At 34.6% G+C, this 14,620-nt stretch overlaps 1 protein-coding gene across 1 annotated transcript in view; it reads right to left on the reverse strand.

Annotated features, from left to right (window-relative positions):
* Nucleotides 1-5,867, reverse strand: part of dsd (attractin-like protein dsd) — a 54,168-nt gene extending 48,301 nt beyond the window's left edge. The window contains exon 1 of the mRNA XM_089646733.1: nucleotides 5,561-5,867. Coding sequence (XP_089502859.1) covers nucleotides 5,561-5,802 — 242 coding nt within the window. The 5' untranslated portion in view covers nucleotides 5,803-5,867. The remainder of the gene's footprint in view (nucleotides 1-5,560) is intronic.
* Between the last annotated feature and the right edge of the window lie 8,753 nt (nucleotides 5,868-14,620).

The following is a 14,620-nucleotide window of genomic DNA, read 5'->3' on the forward strand; positions in this document are numbered from 1 at the left end:
AGGTTAGGTAAGATGAGAATCTCCGAAACCGGTTCGTTCGGAGAGAAATAAATAAAGTTTTAAAAATTTATTTTATTTTGCTCCATTGAAATTGAAATCCTCTAGCAACCCCCCCCCCCCATAATGGATTTGAAAAGTTGTTGTGGGAATCACATTTTTTTGCGGGTATTACTTTTTTAGAAATTCTCTAACAATCCCCCCCCCCCCCATGTAATGAGCAAGTGAAATACTAGGGAACAGGTATTTGGACTAGGTATTTATTCATACTTGTACCAATTGTTCCAAGTACCAAGAAGAGCTAGTACGACTCACCTCTAATGGACATTGTAATACTGTACGAAAGGTTAGTCAGGTAAGTTTTTAGATTCTCACGGCCAAAAGCATTTTTGTTGTTTGTTTTTGGGGTGTTATGCCGTGTTGCGCTAACTCCTTCTTTAGCCGACGTTTCGGACAGCGTTGCAGTGTCCATCATCAGGGCAGATCCGGTAGATCCGAAGATGTGTAAATTTTGGTTGTCGAGTTTGTGCTTATTTATTTGTGGCCTGGGCCCGTCCAAGTGCGAAATGCCAACGGAAGTGGCGCCATCTTGTGGCGAATTCTAGAATTAGAAAACCGATTGACAGCGGTTAGAGTAGACGTACCCAGTATCAAGGTATAAATGCAATGGTTTTATATTTCACTTGGACGGGCCCAGGCCACAAATAAATAAGCACAAACTCGACAACCAAAATTTACACATCTTCGGATCTACCGGATCTGCCCTGATGATGGACACTGCAACGCTGTCCGAAACGTCGGCTAAAGAAGGAGTTAGCGCAACACGGCATAACACCCCAAAAACAAACAACAAAAATGTACGAAAGGTTGGCTAAAGAAGGAAGTAGTGCAACATAGCATAATACCTAAAAAATAAATCACTACAATACAGTGAATCACTACAATACATGGCAGTGAAAATCTCAAATCAAAGTTAATCAAATGTAAATGTTCGTTTGTTCAAAATCTTAAATCTCCCAAAGTTCTTCACCAATTTTTTTTAAATTTTGACACAACGTTGCATTCGAATACGTGTGTGTTTGTGAACAGAATTTTTTTATATGACTAAGGTTGTGCGACGTGGTGCCTAACTCAAAACAAAGAAGCAAAATCTATGGAATTATGCTAGAAAATGCACTAAACAAATGAGGCGGTCAGCGCAGAAGTGGCGTAACCCACAAAAATGTCAGGCTGAGATAATTGTTGCATTTTGCGCTTTCAAATGTGGAGGTGGTAAAAATAAAAGTTTTAACAAAAAATGTGGAATTCACAGGGAAATAACATTTGTTGGTTTGTCTATCCACTTCTATTTGATGAAACCTAATAATATCATTCAAAGCTCCTTTCTAATGTCATATTCACATAGGAATGTTTGTGGGCTTCTGTGCTGTCGACCTCCAATAAATCATGAACTCCAAAATCAAATTGTTTGTTGTTTTTTAAATGTGAGCACAGCATAGCAGTCCCAATATCGGGAGACAGTGAAACTCTGGGATCCCCAATTGGGGTAGGGAAGGAGGTAAGTGGGGTAGTACCTGGCTATCCAGATCTAGTAGTTAAAGCCATTTCTAGCAAGGTATTATCCACTCTGGAATGTGTTGCAATTATGCTATGTATTATTTTAAATTAATTAATTGTCAAACAACACAAACTAATCAAATAATATTTTCTTGGACACGCCGGAATTTGAATCGGGGAACTCCGGATTCATATCCAAGAGCTCTATCCCTCCGACCATGGAGGCCGACAATTAAGCTCGCATTGTAAGAATTAGTAGGTCCTAAAGACTGCCATATGTAGAAATACTGCCAACTGCCAGATGAATGGGTGCCCCAGTGGAAGTGACTCAGAGGCAGATCGAGGAAGAGATGGATAGACTATGTGGAAGAGGATTGGAGCAGGACGGGAGACTGGGATGGAGAATTGAAGGCAGCCAGCGGAGAGCATTTGTGGAAGAAGCCAAATCCAAACCGCAGACGTTAAACACCATGATTAAGAAGAGAATAAAGTTATTTTTTAAAATTAGCTTTATCAAGTGGCCTAGAAGTGATTTATCACTAATATGGCGCAATCACAATTAGCCAAGTATTAATATTAGAATTAAGTAGGTGTAGTTCCTAAAGTGGGCGTGAATTAGGTTTGGTTACAGGGGGGTGATGGAAAATGCGCAGATTGTGCAATTGACAACTATTCTAGAGCGTGTTCTTTGTGAGTCGAATGCATCACTATTGTAGACAATGATTATTATAGGCGCTGTAAATATAAGGTATGACATCCGCCACTCACTGGATAGAATGCTTTCTCAGTTGGTAGATTCTTTAATAATAAAATTGCTGTAAATGCACACAATGATAATCTTCTATATAAATAAAAATGTAAATGTTCGTTTGTTCAAAATCTTAAATCTCCAAATGTTCTTCACCGATTGCTTTGCATTCAAATACGTGTGAGTTTTTATATACCTATATTATATAGATGTCACCTGTGACAGGTAAAAACATGATCTTTTTGAAAAACAGCGCCATCTGTGGGTGGTTTATTTATGGCGCTACCTGTTGGACATAAAAGCAACACGCGCTATTGTTTCTCTACCTGCACAGACAGAGTGAGACCCAACGCGCGGCGGGGTAGAGCTAGTTTTATAAATAAATATAAAACTAAACACTTGACGTCTATTCTACGGTTTATTGGTAACGGTGACAGGATCAATTCTTTATATTAGAATAATAACATGAAATTATCATGACAATAGAAATTTCCACACAACTAATTTGAGTTTTAAAGATAGAAATGCCCACATCAAATATGTCAGTTGTTCAGGAAAGGTCATTAAAAATTCAATTTAATTATGTAAAATATGCCGAAACATTATTTTGATAAACACATCACATAGACCACAAATTCAATAATCTCTAGCGATAAATAGGTATAAATAATAAATAAATATAGATAAATAGGGAATATCTTAGAGTACTTTCTGATACACTTCTAACATTAAAACACCAAAATAACACCACCGTGGTATAAGAATAAGAAACAGTACCGCCCTGATGACCCTGTCACAGAACTGCCGTGTTTTGACAAAACCACGCAACCCAAAAAAGGGGCAATTGAGCAAATCGCATTTGAAGATTTCAACAAACCAGTCTAGCCGTGATATTTTCGAGTTACATGGATTTTCCGTTACAAAAATGTAAGTAAGGATAGCATATAATAAAATTTGTGAATGTGGGTGGATGGATCACTTATTGGAATCAAATAAGCGATGTTAACACAGCAGAGGCGACATTAGTTAGTAAATATGTGAATGAGGGTGGATGGATCACTGATTGGAATCAAATAAGCGATGTTAACACAGCAGAGGAGACATTAGTTAGTAAATATGTGAATGAGGGTGGATGGATCACTGATTGGAATCAAATAAGCGATGTTAACACAGCAGAGGAGACATTAGTTAGTAAATATGTGAATGAGGGTGGATGGATCACTGATTGGAATCAAATAAGCGATGTTAACACAGCAGAGGAGACATTAGTTAGTAAATATGTGAATGAGGGTGGATGGATCACTGATTGGAATCAAATAAGCGATGTTAACACAGCAGAGGAGACATTAGTTAGTAAATATGTGAATGAGGGTGGATGGATCACTGATTGGAATCAAATAAGCGATGTTAACACAGCAGAGGAGACATTAGTTAGTAAATATGTGAATGAGGGTGGATGGATCACTGATTGGAATCAAATAAGCGATGTTAACACAGCAGAGGAGACATTAGTTAGTAAATATGTGAATGAGGGTGGATGGATCACTGATTGGAATCAAATAAGCGATGTTAACACAGCAGAGGAGACATTAGTTAGTAAATATGTGAATGAGGGTGGATGGATCACTGATTGGAATCAAATAAGCGATGTTAACACAGCAGAGGAGACATTAGTTAGTAAATATGTGAATGAGGGTGGATGGATCACTGATTGGAATCAAATAAGCGATGTTAACACAGCAGAGGAGACATTAGTTAGTAAATATGTGAATGAGGGTGGATGGATCACTGATTGGAATCAAATAAGCGATGTTAACACAGCAGAGGAGACATTAGTTAGTAAATATGTGAATGAGGGTGGATGGATCACTGATTGGAATCAAATAAGCGATGTTAACACAGCAGAGGAGACATTAGTTAGTAAATATGTGAATGAGGGTGGATGGATCACTGATTGGAATCAAATAAGCGATGTTAACACAGCAGAGGAGACATTAGTTAGTAAATATGTGAATGAGGGTGGATGGATCACTGATTGGAATCAAATAAGCGATGTTAACACAGCAGAGGAGACATTAGTTAGTAAATATGTGAATGTGGGTGGATGGATCACTGATTGGAATCAAATAAGCGATGTTAACACAGCAGAGGAGACATTAGTTAGTAAATATGTGAATGTGGGTGGATGGATCACTGATTGGAATCAAATAAGCGATGTTAACACAGCAGAGGAGACATTAGTTAGTAAATATGTGAATGTGGGTGGATGGATCACTGATTGGAATCAAATAAGCGATGTTAACACAGCAGAGGAGACATTAGTTAGTAAATATGTGAATGTGGGTGGATGGATCACTGATTGGAATCAAATAAGCGATGTTAACACAACAGAGGAGACATTAGTTAGTAAATCTGTGAATGTGGGTGGATGGATCACTTATTGGAATCAAATAAGCGATGTTAACACAGCAGTGGTTTTATTAAAGGATTCACAAAAAGCCATACACTAAAAACCAATTAGATGAAACTGTCCAACAAGTCATACTGTCATTTTGGATTATTTTGACATCTAATTTGAAATGAGACATAAATAACGATAATATATTCTTGTAAAAATTGACCCATTTTTAAAGCAACTTTATTGTTATTGGAAAATGATTCACAAAGCATGTTATGATATAATATGCAGAAGTTCTAAGTTAGTATTATTGTGTTTTTGAGCTAATTGAGTAAAAGGTGTTCTTTCCGCCATGAAATTAAACAACTCTGAAGTATAATATGCTTAATATTGTGACATTATTTTTCTTCTCCACTTTAAGAATAATATTGAAAGGTCACAACACTGATTTTGTTATTAGATTAGAAAACGTGTTTAACTATTAAAATTAATAAGGATTTAAGATGGGTTTTGAATCAAATGAGACATTTTCAATCGTTGTGCCAATTTCATTATGTTTATCGTCATGTCATTTGAACTAGGCTTCCCATGTTTACATTCTACTCGAAAGATTATGAGAAGAAAACGTGATAAATAAGATGTTGGTCACTAAAAGCTCCGACAATACGTGGTCAAGTTGTTAGTTTATACGTGGACGGATGAGTAATTCGGTTTTGAAGCCAATTAATTTGTAAACTTGACATTCAAAATTGGAGCTGTCAGATTGCTGGGTCAGTGAACCGACTTATCAAACAATGGCGGTAAACGGGGTATTCGGGGTTTAGTGGCGGGGAATGGAGTATGTGTGCAATATGAATTACCTGATCTTGCCTCCGCAGTACTGACACTCAGGCCCTTGCCATCCTTCGTTGCAGATACAGGTTTCATTTTTACACACCCCATTGGAGCAAGGCTGATCACTGTTACACTTGCCCGACACTTGCTCCAGGCAGAATATCACTAGGAACAGGAGCACTGAGCACAGGAAGGGCGGCAGCCACGCGTATTTCCGACGGTACTTGGATTTGAAAAGGAATAAAAACATTTGTAGGGATTCTACCATTTTGGAAATAACATTTTCCGCAGTCGACGGACGACAGCTGCTCGCAACGTTGTTCTTCAACGGGACAGCCGTGACGTGTGCTCGGCCGGCAAGGCAGATGCCATGACACCTGACCGGCCATGTTTATATTCGAACTTAGCTGGGTTCCGTTAGACGGCGGTAATGTAGGTAAAATAAATAATGTCGGTAATGAAGACCCCCTGACCGACCTCGGCCGTGCTTATATTCGAGTTTAGCAGTTTTTCGCTAGATGCCGTAGTACCTTACGACTCTTTTGTTATGTTTTCCTTAGAATGGCAGTACAATAATTATTTCCTTTGCTAGATGGCGGTGCAACCGGATAAAACTGACTAACTCTCATTCGATATATTATAATTTCGGTAGTAAGTTGTTTGTTGGCACTGTTGGCAGTACTACAATATGCGTTCGAAGACCTTTGAATGTTGATCGATAGATGCCTCAAAATATCTCGTTTTTATCATTTAATTTTGTGGATATAATTAACAATAATATTTTTATCTAAGGCCTAACCGACTAATATCATCGTATTGGATGATATTATACGTTGTATTTTTTTATAATATATATTATAAAAATATATTATATTATATTATATTACATACATTCCATGTACGAAACATGTTGTATCTGAAACATTCATTTTTTTTTGGTAATTTAGTTCGTCCGCAGTGACAAGCGTAAAACATAACCCATAAATATATCCTACATGCAGTAATACAAATATTTTGCTATAATTATTAGGTACGTATGTCTACATAGTTAGGTGAGGTGTACCTATGAAACATCTTCATTGGGGGACGGCGCCTTGCATATAGGCAAATAACAAAGCATTAATTATTTAAATACAAAATTTATTATTATTATTACTAAGTCATTTACAAGCCTTGTTATTAATTTTATGCAAATTAGCAGAATCGTATTCCTATCACTGCAGATGATTTGCACCCAGACCAAGGTGTTCTCTGGTAGTCTGATTTCGTGATTCGAGGACTTTTGACACTATGTTTTTTGAAGGTTTGTAATTATGACACGTTTTGTGAGGGATGAATAATTTACTTTTTTTTTTTGCTTCCGATTTTTTTGTCCGGGTTAAATCTTCCCCATAGGAAAAACTAAACCCTTCCACTCACTTTTCCACAAATGATCATCTAGTCAATCAACACTATGCAAGTGCATTATATAAGTAAAATAAATACAAAACAATACAAGAACAACAACACGTCAACTCACCAGAGATCAAATGGGAAAAAAAATTCACCGACTCCAGATATTTTCATATCAGAGGGTTCGGCTCGGTAGAACTTCTAACAGGGCCTATAAATCCTACTGATCCCTCAACATAAATATTTAAAAAAATCTTTCGTTATCCTACATGTATTCAAAATGACCGACTTTTGCATCTTTATATATCATTTTTTTGATAGATCTAATACGCCTAAATTTTTAATTAGAGAGCTAGGTATAATGCCAGTAGCCGAAATAACGAATGGTAATATTTTTATAGTCTGAGAATGCCAAATTCTTTTTATTTCATTTCCTAAATCTGTGTATTTTATTATTTTTTCACCAGCAGATTTTTGATTATTATTTATTATTATTATTTTATCTGTATAAAAATTGTAATTATTATGTGTTGAGAATAGTTTGGGGCTTGATGAAGTCTTCAAAATAACAGACGCACGGTTTTCGTTTTTACTGCACAAACTGTATTTTTTAATTTATTTAATGTTACGAGATAAAAATTATTCCCGACCCGGGCAAAACACTTTTACAATTGGTTAATTGACCATAATGACTGCTTGTTACTATTTTTAGGAGAGAAGAAGTGAGAAATCCACTCGGTGAGGCTTTTTATAACCTAATCAAATAACAAGCACTCACTGACAAGCTAATTTTATTTATTAATCTTAAATTAGCTCACATCTTCGTGTGTGCTAATAGTTTTATAAACATATAAACATGTACATTGTTTGACAAACATAATCTTTCTTTAAATATTTCACTAAAGTCATATTTTCTTAATTCATTTTTGAACTTATTAATATTTTCTATCACAGCAATTTCCTTCGGGATTTTGTTATAGAGTTGAACGGCCTAGTAATAATTATCAAAACAAAACACTGTCAAAGAAAAGCCAATTGGTAATTAAAACACCTGTTTTATCTATAGGCCCTAGTTTTACTTCTGACCGCTAGGTGCTAGGCAGGAGCCTGTAAAATAACTGGTTGTGAACTTAGCTAATAGCTCGTACATTTTTAACAAATAATATTATTAGTCCAGTCAGTGGGGGATAAAAAAGGGCTCCACCTTGCGAAAGGTTAGGTAGTAGCGATTTTCACATATGTTGTTAAGATTGGGACTCTAAAGAAAAAAAAAAGTTTTCGACCTTGGGGGAGTCGAGCTCGATCCGCCATCTTGGATTGAAGGTGCCAAAATTTGGTTTTTTCAAAATAATTATGAAGTGGTTGATTTTACAACCAAATTGTTGAAGGCAAACTTAAAGACAACTAAATTACCAACATTTTTTATAGAAAGTTTTTTTTTGTAAGTCTAATAGGTAACGAGTTACGGCGGTTGAAAGAAGAAAATTTTGACAAAACATTGTAAAACTCCAGTTTTCTTGATAAATTTTGTACGAACATATTACACAATATAATTTTTTATAATATTTCTACGTTACAATATACTTATATAGCATCATCCGTGTACTCGATGACGTTGATTTGTTATAGTGGGATCCTAGTCTACAGCTGACTTGGCAACACTGATTGAGTCCTGGTTACAGGACGTTGCCTGGATGCTCATGTCTGCAGATGTTCTTTTCGATGAAACAATGCCAGTTCAAGTTTCACAAGAACGATTTTTAGCCAATGAAAATAACAAAGTCCGTCTGATTTCGATGCTTACAAAGCAATTTATACAAGATGATTTTACAGTTAAGCAGGCTGAAGAAGATGCTGATGAGTTGATTGTCAATACTGCGATTTCCTTGTGTTCATCATATGACGCTGTTTTCATTATTGGCGAAGACGTTGATCTCCTAGTTCTGCTGACAACATTAGCACCACCCGAAAGTAGTATATATCTTCGCAAACCCGGGAGAGGCAAAACTTTTGAAAGACTGTGTTCCGCGAATAGTGTGAAATACAAAGAGGCGGCTGAGAATATTCTGTTTCTTCATGCCTTTAGCGGCTGCGATACAACATCGTCCTTCTTCAACCAAGGAAAAACAAAATTTTGTTCGCTTGTGCAAAACGACACAAGACTCAATGCCACGATAGGAATCTTCAAACAACATGATGCAACACCAGAAGACATAGCAGTTGCAAGAACACGCTTTCTTGTTGCTTTGTACGGGGGTGACATGGATAAGGAAACCTTGGAAGAAGTCCGCTACAAACGTTTCGCAAAGTCGAAAACAAAAAGCAAATTCAATCTTGCCTCTTTGCCACCAACGAACGACGCTGCACGGTACCATGCATTTAGAACGTACCATCAAGTCCGAAAATGGTATGAAATCCAAAAAAATCCAGAAACTGGGGCTGGAAACGTGACACCAACGAGCTTGTTCCAGTAAGAATGACAAAGAAACCAGCACCCGAGACTTTATTAAAATTTATTTCATGCAATTGTAAAAAAGGATGCGGCGTTGCATGTAGCTGCACGAAAGCTGGATTGAAGTGTTCTATTGTATGTGGGTGCTGTAATGGTCAAACATGCTGAAATTCGCTAGAGGTTCACATTGATGTCGAGGACGAAGAAGAAGAGATTTTATCAATGAAAGCCCAGAATCTCTGTATTACAGGCAATGAGTTAGATGATGACATTGGTGACGAAGACTGTTATTAAGTAACATAATTTATAGTAACATAATTCATAGTAATGTAACATAATTTCGAAATCTACCATCGCTGATATATCTGTGGAGTAGACCTACTGGAGATACCACAATAAAAAAAATGCGCCATGTACTATACCTCATGGTGGTGTGGAAATGAGTTTACAAAATTATTATATTTATGTAATGAATAACCCGAAAAAATCACAAAGTTGGGAATTTCATCATTTTTTAGAAAAATATTCACATTTCCGCCACTGTAACTCGTTACCTATTAGACTTACAAAAAATACCATAATACAAAATTGATCAAGAAAACTGGATTTTACAATTTTTTGTCAAAATTTTCTTCTTTCAACCGCTGTAACTCGTTACCTATTAGACTTACAAAAAAAAAACTTTCTATAAAAAATGTTGGTAATTTAGTTGTCTTTAAGTTTGCCTTCAACAATTTGGTTGTAAAAACGACCACTTCACAATTATTTACAAAAAAACAAATTTTGGCACCTTCAATCCAAGATGGCGGGTCGAGCTCGACCCTCCCAAGGTCGAAAACTTTTTTTTCCTTAGAGTCCCAATCTTAACAACATATATCAAAATCGCTACTACCTAACCTTTTGCAAGGTAAAACTCCCCACTGACTGGACTATATATAAACATTGTAATTAAATAAATGTTGTTAGCTGGAAGAAATGGCGTCTACCCATAAGCTACACCTTTTGTAATTTTTATTTTACAATAAATATTTTTTGATTTGATTTGATTTGATTTGATGGTGTGGAGGAAACCTCCATTTTTTTCCACTCTACCTCCAGACATGTCGGGGTTCTGAAAATCGGATCATGAGTAAAAATGAACTAGTATTTAAATATCCATGTAACTCGAAAATAATAGAAAATGTCATGACTAAACGGCGCAACTTTTCCTACTGTGTTTTGTTATAACAGATCACCACGCAAATGGCATCTTTTTTAAAATATTTTATTTTCTTAATATCTTCATTAAAATTCCAAAATCAACTAAACAGAAACTTATCGAGAACATGAATGAAATCAATCAAGACCTGACACCTGTTTCCAAAAATCAAAAACGAATTGCTCAAACAGCGAAACCTTCAGTAACCAGTGAAAATCTAACATCATCATTCACAGATGGCTCTAATCAGCCGTTAACGTTGGAAATATTTTTGAAGGAACTTGATAAATTTAAAACAACAATGATTTCTTTTGTGGACAAGAAACTAAGTATTTATGCTCAAAAATATGAAGAAATATTAAAAGAAAACAATGATCTACTAAAGTCATTCCAATTCATGGCGGATCAACAGGAAGATCTAAAAAAGCGTGTGATTTCTATGGAAAAATTACATGTTAAAGATAATGCTGATCTAATCGAATTAAAAAACCAAAACAACATTTTAAACAATACAATTTCACAACAAGACGTCAAAATCGACAGACTAGAATATATGTCTCAAATATGTAATATTGAAGTAAGAGGCATTCCAGAATCCATCTCCAATAACTATTTAGAAGTTCTCAATAAAATAGCAAAAACTATCAACTTTGAGGACTCTTCAGGAAATGTGAACTCGGCAGTAAAAAAAATCTATAGAATGGGGCCTAAAATTGCTGAAAAAAAGCCCAGATCAATCATTGCGACCTTTAATAACACACTAGATCGGGATAATTTCTTATGCAAGATAAAAACATACACCAAGGCCACAACTCCCAGCACAAATAAATTAAATACATACGATCTAGGTTTATCGCAAGATGCCCAACGAATATATGTATCGGATCATTTAACACAAAAAGCAAAATTCCTCCTAGGACAAACTAAACGATTCGCCAGAGAAAACAATTTTAAATATGCGTGGACATCTTTAGGGCGTATCTTACTGAAGGAAATTGACAGCTCAAAAATCATAACAATAAATAATGCCAATGACCTGCAACGTTTAAAACGTCAATCTATCTGACTTCTATTTCACTCTGTCATTATGGCTGTTAATGAAGATATCATTTTATGTTCTCATATTCTAATATATTGTTATAGAATATTTATATACTCATTTATTTTTATCACAATCAGTGAGATCTCATATAACCTCATAATTCTAGTAAATCTATATAAATCTGGGAAAAAAATTAATAAATATATCTATATTCCTTTTATGGTCAGATCCTGGAATGGTTCGCAGGTAATTGTAACTTCTTTTTCTATTGCAACACACCCGTCGCACCAACATATTTACAGATTGAGTACTCACCGTGCTCTGATTAAGATTAATAAGTCGGTAATTATGAAATTCATTACTTGTTCATTTAAGACTCATTTCATAATTTTCAATAGGATAATGAATAAGCAATGTGATGTATTCTATATTTACCTACCACCCTTAGCTGTTGTTATCACATATAATTTGTCATTAGGTAATAACATACAAATAACAACTGTGCATATATCACAAAAAAAAATTTCATTGCAAATACCTACGCACTATTTTGGCCACATCGCTGTGTATTTCAAATGTTTTTGTATGTATTTATTTTATGTCAACATATTCGTCAACATGTTATATTTTATGTCATATTTTATGTCATATTACGTCATATTTTATGTCAACACATCGCTGTGTATTTCAAATGTTTTTGTATGTATTTATTTTATGTCAACATATTCTTTGCAACATCTTTACAACTTAAGTACGCTCCATGCTCTGAGCTATATTTTTTTGTTAATATCATTTAATAATTGTTGTTTTGTTAATATCATAAAATCATTGCAAATACCTGCGCACTATTTTAGTCACATTCTGTGTATTTCTAATGTTATTGAATGTATTTGTCAATTTAGTTGCGTCCTTGATGCTAACTTATTTATCTTACCAATCTATTACCACCAAAAGATCTACTACCACTCTATAACCACTTTTATTGCTACTATTCACTTTATTATAAATATATACTTTAAGATTGATAATTACGTAAACATAATTTCCTTCGTTTGTACCTTCACGGGATATACCTACATTTTCGACAAGTTTTCACGGGCTCAAATTAATATTAATATACACCCATTATTATTCTTATTATTATTATTAATTACATCACATATTATTTGCTTTTGTTTTATGAGTCACACCACCAACAGCAACATGTATAAAAAAGTATTAATATGGATTCTATATTGGATGAAGAACTAAATGACGACAAGGAAATCAATATCAACATAGATGACCCATCAGTATGTAATGAATTTCTTAACCATTCTGCTCTCTCTATATATTGTATGAATATAAGATGCATAAAATTTTTTTTCGATGATACTATAGCTGTTCTCGACGCAATACAACATAGATTTGGCATTATCGTTTTTAGTGAGGCTTGGTTGAAAGATTCAATCTATATCCCAAGTATTACTGGATATTCACCACATAGCACCAAAAAAAATTATTTGTCGTTTACACTCGGAATGATGTTATAGTTTATGTTGAAGAAATAACTATTCCACATGCCAATTGTCTTAAATTACAACTACCTTATAATGTATGTGTTTTAGCAGTTTATAGATCTCCTTCTCAAGCACACATTGATACCTTTCTTGACCACCTAAATGACTTACTACGTTCTGTATCAACACATAACCATGAAGTGATTTTATGTGGTGATATAAATATAAATATTCTGGATATGAACAACATAAAAAGTGAACAATATCTTTCACTTTTGATTTACCACGGTCTAAAACCATTTATTATTTCACCGACTAGAGTAACATCAAGTACTGAGAGTTGTATTGATCACATTATGGTTAAGTCAAAAGACGATCCTCAGAGTGCTGTATTCAGGACCAGTATTACAGACCATTTTGCTACATTATTGAAATATCCTAACTCCAGAATAACAAAATCAAAAAAAATAGACGTAAAGCTTAGACTAACTGTGGATAATGACCTACTAAATTCGACACTGAAAGAGGAAACATGGGATACAGTCTTATCCACCAGTGATGTCAATACTGCAGCTGATAATTTCATAAGACGTCTAAAATTACATATTGGAAATTGCTCATATACTAAGAGAATCCATTGTAATAAAAAGCACTTGAAACCATGGATAACTTCTGGAATTGTTAACTGCCTCATTAAACGTGACAAATTACACAAGAGTTGTCGTAAAGAACCAAATAATATCGAACTGTTTGCACATTATAAAAGATACAGAAATTGGTGTTCTAAAATTATAAAAACGACCAAACAGACATATTATAAAGGGAAGCTTCACGAGGTAAAAGGAAACATAAAGCAAGAATGGAAAATAATAAAACAAGCATTGGATTTGCAAAAGGAATCAGTGCCCATAAATAAACTGAAAGTAAATAATAACATTGTATCCATAAATGATAATCCAACAGTCATTACTAACCATGTGAATAATTTTTTTAGTGATATAGGTCAAAATTTTGCTAATCTTTTGTGTAGTGCAAATAACACCAGTGAAGAATCTTTAGTAAAAAATTATAATCCAACACAATCTATACAAAATGCCTGCTTTGAATTCAAACCAACGAATTGTAATGAAGTTTTAAATGTGATTAATGAGCTAAAATTAGGTTTTTCGAGTGGAAATGACAGTATAAGTGCAATGGTCTACAAACAAAATGCTTCTGAACTAGTTATACCTATTACACACATTGTAAATGTTAGTTTTGAGAATGGCTTGTTCCCTAATCATTGCAAAAATTCCAAAGTTATTCCTTTATTTAAAGAAGGAGATAACAAAGATGTAAATAACTATCGACCTTTCTCCTTGCTAAATACGTTATCAAAAATAATAGAGAAATTAGCTAAAATTAGGTTGATGTCTTATGTAAAAAGATATGAAATTCTCTCAGATAATCAATTTGGCTTCCGAGAAAACATGGGAACAAGTGATGCTGCATTAAAAATGATCA

The sequence above is a fragment of the Hesperophylax consimilis genome, chromosome 25 (assembly GCF_061612785.1).
Source record: "Hesperophylax consimilis isolate HC1 chromosome 25, BYU_Hcon_1.0, whole genome shotgun sequence".
NCBI lineage: Eukaryota > Metazoa > Arthropoda > Insecta > Trichoptera > Limnephilidae > Hesperophylax > Hesperophylax consimilis.